Here is an 18,597-nt window from a genome sequence, read left to right as displayed (position 1 = left end):
AAAAATGTCCTCTTACATTTTAAACTACAAAGGTAACCTTGTGGCTTTTGCTCCACCTAAATCATAAATAGACATCATCAACAGACACGACCCACTCCCACTGCCTAACACACACTACATCTCTTTTGATGTGAAGAAGGATTTCAGGTGAGCCCAGAATTAGTACAGAGTAACAAACACAAATGGCAAATAAGAAACAGAGTGCAGAGTTAATGCAATTTCCCCTGTGGGTTTTCATGACAAATGCAAAATAAGCAAAGGAAAAGATCCAACTTGAACAGTAACAACTCGGTTCACATAATATTTGACTAAATAATAATTCATATTCAATTTTGCATCAAAGGAAGTATAAATGTGAAGGAGCTCCTCAGAGGCAAATCAATAATTCAAGGCTGGAATGAAAACTGCCACTCGTGCCATGTGCATCGTAGCATTACAGTTATTCTGAGGAGCGTGCTGAATGGTAGAAGGTGAAGAGTGCAGGGCAGTGCAGTGAAGTAGCCTGGTAGCTGACTTGTGAAGGCTTTCTACTAAGTGTTTGCACAGAGAAATGTGCTGCTGTATCCTGCTAGATAGAGACTGTCCTTAAAAAAGAAAATTACCACACAGGGTGTTTGTGCACGCAGCTTATTACGACTCAATGTTTTATTGTTAGGTGTCCTCTAGTTGCAGTACTAAATATGACGGGAGGAAAGGAGGACGCCAGGTAATTTAAAACCAACCCAGGTCGTTTTTGGGCCTGCAGCTAAAGGTGCACTATTTCAGGAGACGCTCCTATGGGTCGCAACTGAGGCTGGGGAGAAACAAACTGCGAGGTCGTTGAAGTAAAAGGACTTTGTGAAAAGAACGGAGAAGCCATTTTTGCATAAGGAGCAGAGAACGGGACACAATGCAGTGGATAACCTTCAGTTCTGTTGGAAAAAAGAACATGTTCAGTGTGAAACATGTTACCCAGGCAACAGCTGCACTAGGACTGCTGAAAAGCTCCAGAAACCTGTCTATGTACTTGTATATTTACTTTGAAAGGCATCTTCTCACCTAAAAATCTGCATCTCTTCGTCTTTCCCATCCCGCTCATATCCGGGTCGGGATATCCCAAGAGTTCCCCTCAGGACCCGGGCAGAGCGAGTTGAGCGCTCAGCTGATCCGCTCTAATGCTAACCTCAGCTCTTCTGCATCCTCCGCACAGCTTAAATATTTTCCAAGGGAAAACAACAGCCGGGCTTACAACCTGGTACTAGTTTGGCTGAATGAAGAATAACTCACGAACTTTTCTCTGACAGGAAGATAATGGATTCTGTGTATAAGAGAAAAGTTATGGGGCTCAGATGCAGGCAAGATACACAACACCAAAATCATAGAGATTTATATTAGCTTGAGGTTTTCCATACGCAAGTTTCTGAGTTGAGTTATTCCAGTGCCACAGGTACAGCAAACAGCACGTCCACTGTAAGATCAATACCCTGGAGACAATATTTAAACTGTGTTGTGCACAGAACAAGGAAAAAGCTGAAGCAAAAACATTCAAATAATTTAAGGAAGCTGACACATGCTGGACATGCAGCAACTTATAAATACCTTTAGAGCAACATAATGGAGCCTGATTACATTGAGGCAAACACACTCACATGTCTCATGCAGGCTGCCAGTGGTCCATGTGATTCCAGTGAAATAAAAACCCAGAGACGCTCTAACTCTCTGCTCTATGAAAATAAGATTTAAATCTGCATGCGTGTCTGTCCACAGAAGTCGTTTTACATGCATCAGGGGAAGAACCAGTGCAGTGTTTGCTTTGCATGTACTGTGTGTGTGTGTGTGTGTGTGTGTGTGTGTGTGTGTGATTTCCCAAGCAGAATGTAGATGCTGCTGTATTTGGTATTAAGTCGACTCAGACAGCTGCAGGCAGCAGAGAAGAACAAACTTGTTTTAATTTGGCTTCCCTGCACTGCTATAGAAACCCTGTCCTGACAACTGGATATGGAATGTAAATACATAGTTCTCGCTCAAACAGACCAGACTCCAGTCCTGCACAATGGCTCGCTGCTCACAAAAGCAGAAGAAGCCCATCGGAGACTGTCTCCATGGAAATGTGTTCTCCAACAAAGTCTCCTCTTCACCATCTCCACCACTCTATTTATAGAATGGTGGCGCTGGCGAGCTGGCTAAGGATGACTAACAGTATAGTGCGAATGGAAATGTCGAGTATCTCAACCTCTCTGTGCTGCCTCTCATTCTGCTCGCAGCTTCATTTCAAACCAAAGGCTTTGAACAAGTGTTCACACAAAACAGCTGACGAACCAACCCCCCCACACTCCCCCCACTCCTGAGTGAAAGCAGGTTGTGTGTGAAGCCTCGGTGTGTGTGTGTGTGTGTGTGTGTGTCAAGCTTATGCAAAGCCTGCAGGCTATGCGCACATGGCAGATATCAGTGTGAAGACAGCGGGCAGCAGGGTCATGGCTAACCCTCTCTGGCAGAAGGTCGTGGGACTCTGCGGCCCGCTGCTTTATAACTTCCGTGCGCGGAATGAGGATGAGAAAACCACAGGCATTTCTGAGGTCAACAGCTTCTTCCTCAATGTCCGTCAACGGAACGGGTGTGAGGCGAGCGTGTGCATGCACAATCTCATGCACAAAAATGAATCAATGGAGATAAGATAGTTTTCATTCGCCTCACAGATCTGCCATAACAACAAAGATCCAGACTCTCATAGCTATTGTGCACCTGCAGCAAAGCCATGGCCTTTTAAATGAGCAACAAAAAGACCTCCACCTCAGCGGCCTTTAAAGTAACGAGCTGAGTGTACTGTCAGAAGTCAAGGTAAAGTCCTCTCCTGTCATGCTAATTCTGCTAATTAGCATTAGGCTACATGAATGCCATGCTTATAAATGCACCGTGCCGCAAATATGAGTCCAAGCAAACAGCGCCGCGTTGATTCAATGACCGAGAACAACTATGGCCGTCAGATTTGATTAGCAGACACACTCACATTCATTTTTCATTGAAACACAACTGTATCCGTTAGTGCTGCTGTTGTTATCATTGACTAACCCCTAATTGAATTGATGATGTGATACCACTGTGAGTCAAATGTTTAGTGTTCATTCAATCCAAAAAGGTAAAGAAATTTGGCGTCATGTCAGAGACCTCATCAACAATGGATTAAAGCAGCAACAGACATTAACATAAGCAATTTATTTACTACCCCGCTTCCTGTAGGTGCCTTTGAGCGGAGATGAGATTGTATCTCTCACACATTGTCCCATTTAAGTCCACACATGCAAGAAGACAGAACACCACTTATATACATTGAAAATGGTCGACACTGCAGATCCTTGTGGTCTCACAATGTACAGCTGCTTTATGACAAAAAAAGAAGAAGTCACATAATGCTTGTAAAAGAATACAGGAGCTAAATCAAACATTAACAACGTCCTGTTTCCTATAAAGTCAGAAATCTTGATAGGATAATAAGGAAGTATGTCCCATGCTAAGCAACATATTGCACAGTACACCTCTAATAGGATTATCTGGTCAGAGCCTCCAGTCCACCCAGGAATATAAAACACCATTAGAACGACTGGTCGGTTTGAATGAGGCTCTGAAGCGCTGATGCAGCAACACAAAAGCCTTAACCACCACCGCTGCCCCACCACATAATATAAGAACCCCTCCCCACCTCTTCTCATAACCGTTCAACCTCCAGTCCGCTCTCTGTAGCAGTCCTGCTCATTCCACATGTCTCCAGCCATTGATCCACTTGCCCTGATACAGGAGTTAATTAAAAGAAACAAGACTCAAAGCTCAGACCCCTGATTCATTTAAAACGGGCAGTAAAGTAGTCAGAGGAGACGGGCCTCCAATCAACAGCAAAACCATGAGCATCAGACCAAAGACACTTTACACACACACCAGAAAACTGCACTAAAATAGCATGAGCTTGTGAATGGGCTTGTTGTGACCACGTGTGGCTTGTCTCTCTGGTCCAGTTCATCATTACAAATAACACAATGGAACTTGAGGGATTAAAGTCCATTGTTGGACAAAGGTGTGCATCTTTTTTTTTCCATGGTGAATCCCCTGTGTGTGGTTTTGTGTACCTAGGCACAGCTACAAACTGGGTAATTACAGTGCAAACAAATCAGGCGCCAGGCCGAACAGAGAGTCTTGCTTTCTGGGGCTCATTGACTCGCTGGATGTGCTCAGAGTCTGATCAATCTCAGTTAGGGTTCAGTTCTTGACTTCTGTTTGTGTAATGAGGTTGCCACAAGCATCATTCAGAAAATACTGACGGCTCATTTGAGACAGAGAGCCGAATGTTATTGGAAAAGCAAAGAAGAAAACAAAACAGAAATGGTGTAGTTTTGTGAGTCAGCATAAACGGCCCTTGAAGCTTCTGGATAATACAAATTCTAATGCACAATGTTGTTTTGTGGGTGGCAGACATCCTGTTCTCTTTCATGACCTTTAAGACATCATTTCTCTGAGCAGCTGCCAGGCAACCACTGCTTTCTGTGTGCCTCCTGAGATACATAGTGATTGTGCGTTTAAAGGATGACTGGCATCATTAAAATCTGCTTTCAGACATGCTTTGAAGTACGGACATTTTTCTGAGCTGCATGTGGGAGGGCAAATGTCCAAATCAGTCGTCTGTCCAAATCAGTCATCCCGCATATTTTCTGGAACTTTTCCTTCCAGCCCCCTGGTAAAATGATGAGAAAATGAGTGAGCCCATGAGGGAATACAGCAGGATAATTAACAGCAATCGAGAGGGAGCTGGTGTCGATGTGCTATGCTCTACCCAGACGCCACCCCTCGCTTGAATGTTCCGGACATTTTCCTGTTGGTGTGAATGCTTTTGACCCTGACAGTCTCCTGCTGCATTCTTCATGTGTCAAAGGCTGTGTCATGTGTCGTGTCATGTCTGAACATTGCAACAGCTTAAGCAACGTCACCCCCATTGTTTTATATATATTTAAACCATGTTTTTTGTACTGTGAAACAGCATGAAACCATGTAGCTTAGACGCTATCATGTGTGTCCTAAAGCGTGGGCACACCATACAAACAGAGCAGGGCCAGCTGACTATTCTCCTTAGCAGAACAAAACCTAAAATATGACCTTTAAATTGCATTTGTATAGAAAATAAGCAATTTTGCAAATGTTTAAGTATCAACAAATATATCTATTTTTAGTACATTTTATTTTGATATCAAGAATATGTGATGACAAGTTTTATTTCCTCCCATTTTCCTTTAAAGGGACATGTCTAATCTGCACACTTCTTTGACTTGCTACTAAATGAGTGCAACAGCAAAAATCAATGTATGGCGGTTTAAATGGGCTCTATTCTATTGTGATGGCTGTAAGCCCAGGTAAAAGGAGCAAAGTGAACAAATGCTAAAGAAAAACCAACAATCAGCAGCCTGCTCAGCACCACACCTCCCGGATCCACCACAGAGAGGTAATTCCTCCTAAGACAAAATCAAACTCCCTGTAGCCACAATGACCTCCACACAAGGATGATGTCACAGCTCCCCTGCCACACACCCTGTTTAACCATGACCAACAGAAGCCCAAATTTCCCTGGTAACTCAACCCCACATTGTTTCACTACACAGATAAACGCCATGCAGATTTCCCTTCCAGCAGTGCAGGGCCCTCATCTGTCCTCTGCAGCTCAGAGATCGACAGGCTTTGTCAGGGGAGACACTGGCCTGATCTCTCAAATCACCGGTACAAAAAAGGTGCAACCAACTTGAAAATGTCAAGCTCTCTTGCCATTAACCCAGTGCATTGATCCAGCAGGAACAAAAGGACTACTTATGAATGTGTGTGTGTGTGTGTGTTTGTGGGGGGTATCCAAGCAATTAAAGCGTAGGTTTGCAGGGGTCACGCTTTGAAAATAATCTGTTAAGATTATAGTCTGTTAAGGACATTTTATTCTCCTTTCAATGCTTGTCTCAAACGTCTGCATCTATCTTGTTTTGGTTCAACTGTAACCTAATGGGGCAGAATCGTGTCCTTGAACATCCAGTAATGTATCACTTTTTCCTCAGAGTTTCTAAATGACTTATAAGCAAGAGTTATATACTCATAATCAGTCGTCAGGGATCTTAAATGCTCCTGTTTCACCACCATCCATGATGTGAATTGGATCATTCATTACATTTTAGAGAGTGCTACCAAGTTGAGTGAGCACTTCTATCCATATATCGACAAATTTTGCCTGAAACAGTGCAATGGTAAGTCAAACTTCTATTTTGAGGCAAACTGTGTTTAGCAGCTCGACGTTTGCAATAATCATTTTAGTTCGGCTGGCTGTGACATGGGACTGCTAATGAGAAGCAGCTTTGCTCACTCCATCTCTCTTCAATGAAGAGGTGAGCACGAGGCCGGGGGAATCTTCACGTAAAAAAAATCCCAACATTCCTGTGAACAACTTTCCAGCCACTACTCCACTAATCAGTAAAACACGACTCATTCATACACAGTAAGAAGCGATTCCAATTAAGAGCTGCCTCTCTTGACAGCTTTCACTTTCTTCTCTCCTTTTGCCCGTCTTACAGCGATGACTCTCCTCTTCCCTGATATGATTGTTTTCTGCTTTTCATGGCACAATCGTAAGTTATGGAACTGTCAGACTCAATACACTATATTGTTTTGAATTCAATAAAACAGCACAATGTAGATAAGCGCGCGCATGGTGTGAATACTGGCGAGTTTGGATCCGGAAAATACAGATTTATCATTGTATTGATATGAGACGCTCTACACGCAATAATCTTATAATGGTTTTTACTTTCATTAGAATACAAATTATATCTAATCCTGACTTTCCCGAGACATGTATATCTGCAGCGCAGTGGATTTACATTGCATAGTGTGGCATATTGCATGAAAGACAGGAAAAATTGTCACTACCAACTGTCAATGTCCCAGCCCTCAGCCAGCATCTGCCCTACAATCCTGCTTGTATTAATTCAACATGAAGATGTATAAACAACAATCAATTGATTCCTTTGGGAGAGGTCAACTTCAGCCCGCTCTAACACTTATTGGACAATCTTGATATTTTTCAGTTCTTTCAACTTGAACTCTATGAAAAGCAAACAAGGTATGATCGATAAACAACAGGAAGCAAATGCATCTTGCCCCCTTTGTAAGCAGAATGTGTGAGGAGTAGGGGTGGAACGGTTTGGTTCGATGTTTGAGCCACAGTTTAATTCATACCTTGGTATTGCCCTAACTTTAAATACAATAATAGTTTTGAGATTTAAAAGGTGTTACTTGAAAGAAAGAAAAAATAGTTTTTCTGTTATTGGTAAAGTAATGAGAGCTGCACCTTCTGCAGTGACACTGTGTATTAGGGATGTCCTGTGGCAATATACAAGATTGTGGACATTTGTATCACAGTGTCAGAACCACTACACCTATATTGAGGAGTGAAATTTGGAGATGCAGCACCTTTAGAGCAGCCAGTGGGTGGACGCCTCCGACAAAAGAAAGGTTGATAACCACACATGAACAGCTTCAGGTACTACATTAGCATATTCATTTGCAATTAGGGCTGCCCTATTTTTAAGGCTTGTCTGGCCTGCAGATACTACTGACTCTTTCCCCCTCATGTGGTTCCTCCATTGTACTTTCTCTGCTAAATCTTAAACTTGCCAAGGTTTTATGTAAATATAGATGTAAAAAAATGTGATAAACAAATATTACAGTCAATTAAAAGATGTCCTCAAACAAGAATGATATGAAGCTGTTTAGATACTGCCAGTAACTGCAAGTAAATGTGTGTATTTGGGCAAAATGATAATACCTATAACTGGAAATGCTTTTGCATGACTGTCACATTTTTTGACAGATGTGGGCACAGCTGACCTTCGTACAAGCTGGACCTGCCCAGGCTAATTTACAGTGCTTATTTGGACCCAGCATTACAACAGATTTGCTTGGCTGTCACAATAATGAGCCTAATCCCAAACCTAATGCAAGGAAAGGCTGAGCTGCTGATGACCTTCAGGTTCTAGCAGCAGACTCACCTGCCCCCCTGGCAGAGGACGCCATCAGCTCCAAGTCCCAGAAATGAGAGGGGGTAACCAAGCGTTGCTGCCATCCATCATCACATTACACACATTGGCCTAGTTTAATGTCCTTTGCAGACTTGACTGGAGACACGCTGGGCCACACAGAAACATGGGAAGCAGCTAATTAGTCTATGCCAACAGCAGAGGTTCACCAGTCATTTACCACTTCAAGGGTGAAATCCCTTCCAGAGTACTAATGAGGCCTTTGTCCATCACCGTAGTCTCATCCATAACAATGCTGCAGCATCTTACAGACGCATGTGGCCCCTTGAAGAAAGCATTAAAATGATAACGGCATATTCGAACAAGGACACAGATTGTAGAATACTGCAACATTCAGCAAGAGTCTACTGAACCATTTCACCTTCTAGGAAAGTTCTTTTGACCAGAGGGTAAACAGCTGGTGAGCGTGAGAAAGGTTACTGTGCTGAGAAGGTGCTGTAGTGTGATGCACTCAGAGAGCTCAGGGAAATTAGAAGAAGAAAGCACAGGGGAAACAGGACACGCACCAGCATATGTGTGGTGGATGTATACAAGGAAGAAGAAAAGGGAGGCTTTTTTCCCTGCTGTGCCAGTGAATTGCTCTAAAAATAACCTTGTATAGAAAAGTTATACAACAATATAACTAGCAAATATAACTCACATCTGTTTTGGGGCAAGTGTCAAAATACCTGCAGTAGAAGATGCATTGCATACTGTTCGAATAGGACTTCCTTCAGTTGCAGCAATAGTCAAAGCAATAAACAAAATGTTATGAGTGGCATGACTGTATCACTATACATCGTCTATACCACTTTTCTTTGAGGGTGGCGGGGGGGCAGGAGCTAATCGCCATTGGGCAAGAAACAGGGTTCATCCTGGACAGGTCGCCAGCGTATCGCATAAGATAGATGAATAAGAAAACGTTAGCAAAACTTAGGATACATTTTTTACAAAAAAACTAGAAAAAGGTATAAAAAGAAGTACAAAAATGTAATACAGACAATGGCTTTAAAAAAAGAAGATATCATAGAAATAGGTCTTGTGTTGTTTCTTAAAACTATCAACACAAGTAGCTTGTCTGATGTGTGGTGGGAGTTTGTTCCAAAACTTTGGTGCATAGCAAGAAAAAGCTGCTTCCCCAATCAAATCAAGAGAAGTTGATTAGGGGAGCCTGGTAGTGGGAATTCATTTCCCAGTGATACAATGGCTGATGGGACTAGCATATCTCTCTGTAAAAAGGACAATACTTATTCATTGGAAAATGAAAATGAGACCCATACAAGTAGGGTTGACTGCTCAAAAAAGAAATCCACACTCAGACATAGCAAGAGGCTTTTGTCTGTGGCACACCATATGGCAAAGAATCACAAAGATGGAAGGAGAGAACAGCTGCTATTGCAAATGCAAAGCGATGGACCCAATTTACATTCAACTTTACATCGAATGTGCTGAATCATAATATGTATCATTTAACATCTCCCATAGTAGTCGAAACCCCCTGAAAGGTACTTGGCATGACAGAGGGTGCTGCCAGGACCACATTTTGCTATAATCACACACACACGTCGCACACAGACCCACAAAGTGCAAACAATACCAGCCCCACTGTCACGGCTGGTGATTATTCTTGCTACTGCTCGCCAAGCTGATCACCATCTGAGCTGACAGGAACTCTGTCAGAACCACACCGACTAAAACCATCAGCATTTCTCATCCCTGCACCAAGACGACAACACACACGTTACTTTGTTTGGCGAGGCAATTCATGACTTTTTCACTCCTCCCTTAAATTTTAGGAAGTGAGAAAATGTGCCTCTACAAACAGGCATGGTCCTTTAGCTACTCAGTCTCATTATGGCCAAGTACAAGCTAGAATATACCAAAATGATCTGGCCAATAAAATTGCAGATTTGTCTGCATCCATTGGATACACTAGGTTGTTTTAAGTCAGCCATCTTTGTTATTTTATTAGGGAGGATAAATGTTAATAAACTACATCTATTTATAATTAGCTAAATGCATTCCTCACCCTTGAGTGAGCACAGTGTTTTGATGTCAAGATGACAAATGTTAAAATTCCCCAAACAAACTAAAAGACTGAAGTAGGTTCTTGACCGAAGTTCAACGATTTCTAAAGCACTAATTATTCACGATATATTTGTTTTGGTGTAGACACAAGTATGGTATCTGTAATACAACCCAGTTCAACTGTTCAGCCATGAAATCTACTTTTATGACACCTATGACATGGGTTTGTGGTGTAAGTTTTAAAAAAGGTGGGGTTATATTGGCTAAATCTCCCCTTTGCCCTTACCTTTACTGCAAATGCAGCATGTTTAGCTCCTCTCAGACATGCACTGAACTCTGGACACACTGGAGGGGCTGTATGTGAGAGTGCGAATATCACAGTTGCTCTAGACGTTTTCTGGACCGTTTCCTGCCAGCCCTCTAGTAAAATATCTGGAAAATCTTAGAATGCGCCCATGTGAGAATACAATTAAATGTCCACAAAAAAATGTAAAGCCAGTTAACAGGTGTTGATGATGTGTCAAATGGAAACCGGATAAAAAACCTGAAAAAAAACAAAAATTAGTCTATGCTAATATCTCCTTCTGAAATGTCAGCGTCTCCTTTGTGTATGGCACCTGAAAAACAGGTGCCATACACAAAGGAGACGCTGAGGAATATGTCAACTCTGAAAGACAATGAGATTCAAGCTTTTGTATATTACGCCCGACATTATAGTCAATGTGCTAAAAACAAAAATAGAACGGAAATTAGAACTGAGAAGAATGGTGGACCATACACAACTATCCAGAGCTGTCAATGCTAATATATTTCTATATTTAAATTTTCTTGCATTATTCATTTGATTATCATAGGATGAATTACTGTATGTTTACTGTATGTCCCCAATTCACCTACATTTACACTGATCCTCTGTCCACACGTAGACAAATGAGAGCAAACAGCAACACTACAGAGACACTGCTTTTCTACCAACACAGTAGCCTCATTTAGGAGGAACCTATCCCCATAGAAACAACACAAAAACATATCAGGGTCACAGTTTGTGATCCATTTTTGATTTTAGCAGACACTGAAGTCTTTTCAGAAAGCAAATAAAGTAAATTTGTATCTAGACATTGATCTAACTAAGATAAGATGCCACTGAAAAAGAGTGGACTAACAAGCCGCCCGCCTGGCAACACAAGATTGGTTGGTCCTCCTTTATTTCCTGTTCATTTCTTTGTAGCCCCCAATTTCAGACTCATTCAGTGAAGTGGGCGATCAGCAGTGAACTACTAAACTGTCCAACTGTTTACTGGGTATAGATATCAGCTTGGCTTACAGCTGATTTACAATTAAGGATTTCTGAGAGGATTTCTGAATGATTATCAGTCTGACACCAGATAGCAAATTATTCATGTTTCATTCAACCTTTTCAATAGCAGTATTCTAAATACTATAGGATATCAAATTGCTGATCTTTTTGGTAACTCCAATCCCTGAAAGAGGGTTCTCTTTTGTGTGATCCCTCTCCAAGTACTTCGAATTTTTTAACAGAGGGTTCTTTTGTTCCCCCTTATCCACATTAGTCCTTTGTGTGGTGTGCTGTGAAGCTACAAAGTGTCTCATAATTGTTCATTTAGCTATTCATTTAGCTATTCCCCCCACTGTACTCAAATCAGTCAATATTGTATGCTAATGTGGAAAGTGTAAGCATATCAAAAGCAGTAACATGGCATGCTATATGGACTGAATGGAATCTCCAGGCTTACAAATCAATCATTTTTGTAACTTTACCTTTGACTGATTCTATTCTATCATATCACTTCGCCTCATATAGCCTAGCAAGAGCATATGAAACCCCTCAGGAAAACTCAAATCAATTTTCTTACCCACTAAAGAAAACCCTCTAGATTGCACTTCGTGTCCATTAAAATTGCCTCTGTGTACAGATAGTAATCTAATATCAGTGAAAAGATGGAACAGTACCACCGCGCTGACCAAAGATTATTAAGATTTCTCTTCACTTAAGGTACCAGACACTGTATGATCAAATCTGGGGATAGACATGCAGGTCACCATTAGAGACCTCTAACATCAGCATTGAAATGCCATAAATTATTTTCCATACAGGAGGCAAGACTGTCAATCATCAGACTCCAGAGAGTAGAAAGCAATCTTTGATGAGGCTAAACTGTATAAATGACAGCTAATAAAACCTGCCATTCATCATTTATTGTGGAATGTTTTATCCTCCATACGATACCCCCATTTACATACATGTAAATGTGAGATCAGAAATGGAGTCAGAAACAATTTTGCTCACATTAAGGATTTCATTAATGAACGTGCCTGTGTGGACCAGTTTACCAATCATTCAACCATCTTATCACCTTTAGCAGACAACAGCCCCAAGCACACAGTCACTCTCTTATCACACTAAGCCGGATAACTTCAGCGGTGAGCCCGTCAAAGCAGCAGGGATAAATTAGTTTAGTCCTACACTGATTGGATTTAAAGCCAGGAGTGGGCTTTGAACTTGTGGCCCCAAAGACAAAAGCCCCCAACTGCTCAGCTTTAATGAACACGTCGGCTTAAATGGAAACAAATAAGTAAACGAAACCTGATTCGATCTCTATTTTACTCACCATGAGACTCTGTGCTTTTAAAGCAACAGAGGGAAATGACGACAGTAAACCCAACTTCAGCCTGCAATTCATAAACCTTTTACAAGAACTGTGTATTTGCAGTGACTCAACTCTTCCGCCACACTTTCAGGCAGCAGCATTTAATATGACAGCTGACTCAACAGTAATCTGGTGCAGGTTAAACGTGAGCCTCTGGAGCCCACTGTCTGTTCTGCATTCCTAAGGAGATGACCCATCGGGACTGCACCTTGTTAAAGAAGCAGAAGTGAGTCTGAGTCGCTTACTGCTGTAAACTGGCATATTTGTGTTTTTTGGCAAACATGTCGTACTAACCGGACACAAAATGCTTAGTGGCAACTCATTGGCACGTGCCCCATTGCAGATTTATAGGCACATGTCTAGAAACAGAGATCCCCCACTGCAGTGAAGAACTCACAAATGAATATAGAGGTTTGGCTGTCACACAGTAACAGACAGGTTCAGGAGCTGCAGCAGCAACGCTCCGATAGACGGAGACACGATACAACAGGCAAGCAAAACTCCAACTTGAGCAGACTGAAATGAAATGAAAACCTATTAGGGGCAACTCTGCGGAGATACAGCTCGCCCTGTTAAATCACTTAAGGTTTAAATAGGCCAAGTTATTTTAGAGAAGGGGAGAACATTTCCTCTCCTCAGGGGTAAATGTGTTCTGTTGTAATAGTCCACAGTAGGCAACAGCTACGGGGGCCGATGTGTTGACATGTGCACCAAACTGTGTGTCTATTTGGACAGCTTCATAACCTCCAGACCAGCCTGTTACACAGGAAGGAGAAGCCTCATTTGGTTTCACAAAGCCTGTTGCAAGCGCGTGCATGTGTTGGTGTAGGGGAGGGGTAGGTAAAGAACCACAAGAGTGAGAGAAAAAAGGCAACTACGAGAAAAAACAGAGAGCAAGACAAAGAAAACATAAAGGGAAGTGAGCCCTGTTGGCAAAAGAAGACCAAAAACTATCACATTGACATTCCTAGCTACAGAGAAAGGGTCATTCTGTTCTGGGCTGCTATGACTTCCTCATTCTTTCGTATTCAGGTCCATCCTGTGCTTCACCTTCCTCCTCAGGCAGCTGCTGTACAAAAGCTGAGAGTTTACTCTGCCGAGGGAGTGGGTCACAGAGGCAGGAACGACGTGTGCAACCACCATTGCGCCGTAGTGACAGTTCTCTAAAACCCAATTACCTTGCTGTGATTGTGGGCAATTTTTTTTAGGCTGCGTCTATCGCTACAGTGGCTGTGTGTAAAGAACCTGAATTAGCTTGCAGGAAACCCAGGATCCCCCCCCCTCCTCCTGAATGGGGAAACACCCACAGGGAGGGGAGCAAAAAACGACTGGCTGGAGAGTCTGACATCATCCAAGTGTGGGTTTTCCATGTTACAGTGGAGGCTCATGTGTGTGTGCGAGTGTCACTCTTCTGCTCTCACACAAGCACAACTGTAGTTTTCCTCTGGAGCTCTGCTGGGTAGACATTCATTATTCTGAGTTTCTGCTCCTGCTGCTGCAACACACACACACACACACACACACACACACACACACACACACACACACACACACACACACACACACACACACACACACACACACACACACACACACACACACACACACAAGAGGCAGAGAGAGATGAGGGGAACCATCGGTCATGGACTGGCAACCAAACCATCCTGCAGCCCTCCTAAAAAATAAAAGCCCATGCTCACACCAAACCTCCTTATTGCAACAGCACACAAAAAGGAAGACACCCATCCACATCCATCGGTGACCACAAACCTCAAACCCCATCATCTGCAGCAGAAGCAGTCCCATCACCTACAATGGGATCGCATTCAAATGAACTCACAACAATGGGGGCGACAGGGGCTGGATTAATACCCCTGCAAAGTTGAAGGACGAGGGAGGGAACATGGGATGTGGGGCAGAGCTGTGTCTGGAGGCTGGTTACTGTACAGCGCCAGTGGGGTGTTGATGGGCTCCAGGAAGCTCTCCACTGGAAAAACTGCATTACCCGTGTGAAAGCTCCACGTCCCGCTGTGAATTAACACAACCACACGGCACCAGGTTGGCCTCATGACTCATCTCGGCGCCTCACCTCTCCGCGGGAGAAGAAAAAGGCATGAACGGAGAGAAATCTTGAGGCTAGTTAGCTTTACTTCCTTAGCCAGCCCAGCCGAGGCGCCGCCACCAGCGCCGCTCTCTGCCTCTCCTTCCCCCCCTGGTCCAGCCCGCCTGCCCGCCCGGTCCCCCGCACCTCTCTTCCCCTGGTTGTCGGCGGGGCGCGCACCGTCCTGGGACTTACCGGTCGTATGTGCTGATGTCGCCGCTGTGACGAGACAACAAGTGCGGGGAGGCTGCCGGCCGCCGCTCCGCTGCTCCGGGACAACAGGAGGACCGATCTGCACACTTTCGCAGCCATCTCTGTAGTGAAAAGCTCGCCGGGAAGAAGACTGCTGCGGGCGGACCGAGACGCACCGAAGGGAAGAGGGGAGGGTGGTGGGCGGGTTTGCGGGGCTGGACTACGGCTTCATACACATGCCCAGTGTTGCACCAGTATGCACATAGAAAAAAATACTTGTGTGCTGGCTGTTCCCAAAAAGCAAACACATGAACAGACTGCGCTAGACTTACTAACACACCTCACGCCACTCCAGTTGCTCTATTGAAGGTCACAAAAAGTGTCATCTCATTACAGATGTGTGCAGATGTGCTGTGACAGCTCAATGCAGCATTACTACATTTTAGTTTGGGAGAAATTAGATAAAGACCCATTGAATCAAAGCTTCCTTTCTGAACAGTATCTCCTCTATAGTCTCTCTACTGACATCATATCAGTGGAAGAATACTGTAAGATAAAATGTAGTGAACATGTGAGTTCAACAGAGATACACTGGAGACCAAGATAACAGTTTCCAGTTCCCCTTTCTGTCATAAAGGAATATAGGTGGGGATGTTAATCCAACACTACAAACTCTGTATTGTGTTACTTTTGTTACATAAGTTTAATGCTACAAATGAGAAAAATAAATAAATCCTCTTTATTCAAGATAAACAACTGTTACATTTATTGACAATACAATTATGGATAAGTTAGATAGATTTTTAAAATATGATCCCAGACCAATACACATAACACCAAATAATTCTACATTATCTAACAGTAAAGTGCTGAGGTTCGAGCTTATTCAGCAGTGCAATACTGGTAGGGACAAATGATAGTCAAGGGTGAATATACCTTCTGAACCTTTTCTCTATTATTTGTTAATTTAGCTCAATTCATAAACATTGTCATGGGTGAAGGTGCACAGTGTCATAGTCACTGTATTTAAATAGCACTTTTCCAGTCTTATTGGCCATTCAAAGGTTTACAGTAGAAGTCACAGTCACCCATTCCCGCAGACACTCATACAGCTCTTCCAAACACCATTGATTTCAGTCAGGGGCGTTTCTGGGTCCAGCATATTACCCAATGATACCTCTGGATGCTGATAGCCTATCACTGAAAGAGATCAAGTCAAGTCAACTTAAGGTTTATTTATACAGCATGTTTTAAATAACCACAGTTGGCCAAAGTGCTGAACAAGCTTTAAATACCACTTTCAACCGGCCTTCTGGTCAGTGGACGATCCTGCTGAGCCACAGCCGCATTGTGTTCATACCTGTCTGCAGCTGTCTACTGACTTGCTAAGGTATTACTATAGCAAAACGTTGCACTTAGTGAAGAGCTGACATCACCTCAAAGATCTTCAGCTTTATTTGAAAAAGACAGACAAGATAAGACTAGTCTCTCTGATATTTGCCTGCTCCCTGGCCACAGCATCCATTCTTCAATAGCTATGTCTAATATTAGCTTTGTCTTTCAGTCACTCATGTGACTACATTCCAAAAGACCTACAGTATCAAATCAAATTGAATTGATCTCAACGACTTTTAAACTGCATGGGCTACTTCCCAATGCACAAGCATTTTACAGCGTTTCTGTCCCCAAATAGCAGAACATATTGGCAAGCAAGACTAGTATGAGGTGTTTAGTTTCCTCCAGATTCATTCAACCAGTGCAAATGTAGGTAATAGGTGCAGTAATGGGTCTGTTTGGTCAATGAATGTCAAGGAGACTCCCCTCAGTGGAATGGAGCATGTTCCCTGTAATCTTTGACCAAGCCTGTCATATGATCCAGTTTGCAACACCTGTATTTGTCAAGGGTGAAACCAGATAACTTTCAACGTAGTAATTCAGCTTCATATCGTAGCTCGAACTTCAGAAAACAAGAAAAAGATGAACAAGGGGAAAAAATTCAAACAGAGATTTATTTGTTTTGCTGTTGTAGATTGTTTGCTGTTTGTTTGTGAAATCCAATAGTAATGTGTCATCGCTACAACTCATCTCGGTTCCTTCTGTACTTCTTCAGGTGCGGTGCATCTGGCCGTGTGGGCGATGCAATTTAAATGCAAATTCTCAGCCATGGACAAGGACCTGCTCAGGGATTCGGGGCTGCATTGATTCACAAAGGGAATCTTTAGTGTGACTCCAAATACTACCGAGCACCTGCTCACATAAACCTTTACACTCTCATTTTAACTGTACTGTGGGTAAATGGAACATGTCATCTGCCCGGGGTGCATTAGCACTGTAAACAACGTGAGCTGTGGTAAAGTGAAATCAATGAATTTATCAGTGCAATTTAGTTCATAAACAGAGGCTATACAAATGGTAATTGCCAATACTTTTACCAATGTACGTGAGACCTCAATATGAGTGATAATGAGAGCTATAGTATACTAGATCATAACAGTAACTGGATTTATCTTATCTACTCACTATCTTTTCATTATATTACCTTGGACTGATGAAAAAAATGTTCATCGAAGTATTAAAATGAAAGTGATTATACAAAATGACAAAAACATCTATCCATGTAGGAGCAAATACATGACTTTTAATTATAAAAGATAAAATCAGCAAGCTCCCACCATTATAATGGCTGGAAGCAGTACAAATACGATAACAACTTCAAGGACTAGTGACACCACTACTCTTAAATGAGTCCTTGAATATATTCAATACATGTTTGGGCTTAATTTCAGGTGAAGTTAAGATTCATACAATTCTAATACAATCTCTGCTGACTAGTGTATTTTAATAGTTGTCTGCCAACTTAAAAATATAAACACTATTTAAGAATGACACAACTGCTTTTAAAAACTCTTCAAATGCATATCTCAAGGTCAGAGATGGATCAATTGAGCAGAATACAAAAGAAGGTGTGTACACTTGCCTGTGTGCGTATGTGTGTGCCTGTGTGGGTGTGTCTGTGTGTCTGCGTGTCTATGCATGACTGGAACGTCTCATAGCAGCATTCAAGATCCCCTCCCAAAGAGGGCATGCTGAAAACAGGCACGCGTGGGTGTATCGTCTATTTCATCACACCACCAATCAGGTACTACATAATGCAAACACAAACCTATTTAGGCAGCATACGGCTCCTTTCTTTTCGTGCTTACTCATACACATGAACGCTCACAGACAACACAGAGCAATATGACTGCTGAAACCGGAGCCCGCTTTTGTCTGCAGGTCTCCACCTGAGCCATCTTTCAACATTATATAGTTAGGTACAAGTGGGTCGAATTTCACCAAAGTTTTCCTTCTACACAGCAGTTCAGCTGCGAGCACAAATACTGCTGCTGTCGCTGTAAGGCCCCAAACTCTCCCAATGGATTTGTGCTCTCGATGGAACACTCAGCCGTGAGACGCTGTCATGAACCAAACACAAGTCACAGCAGTGGCATCCCTGTTGTTGTGCACTGAGGAGGCTCTTCTGCAGGCCTGTCTTATC

At 42.7% G+C, this 18,597-nt stretch overlaps 1 protein-coding gene across 2 annotated transcripts in view; it reads right to left on the bottom strand.

The window, feature by feature from the left end:
• Nucleotides 1-15,269, bottom strand: part of mcu (mitochondrial calcium uniporter) — a 57,422-nt gene extending 42,153 nt beyond the window's left edge. The window contains exon 1 of one of the 2 annotated variants that reach the window (XM_047342247.1): nt 15,063-15,269. In XM_047342247.1, the coding sequence (XP_047198203.1) occupies nt 15,063-15,179 (117 nt within the window). In that variant the 5' untranslated portion in view covers nt 15,180-15,269. The remainder of the gene's footprint in view (nt 1-15,062) is intronic. The other variant, XM_047342246.1, reaches the window with a different exon arrangement.
• Between the last annotated feature and the right edge of the window lie 3,328 nt (nt 15,270-18,597).

This window comes from Hippoglossus stenolepis, chromosome 12, assembly GCF_022539355.2.
Source record: "Hippoglossus stenolepis isolate QCI-W04-F060 chromosome 12, HSTE1.2, whole genome shotgun sequence".
NCBI classification, from domain to species: domain Eukaryota; kingdom Metazoa; phylum Chordata; class Actinopteri; order Pleuronectiformes; family Pleuronectidae; genus Hippoglossus; species Hippoglossus stenolepis.
This window is presented reverse-complemented; position numbering and strand designations above follow the sequence as displayed.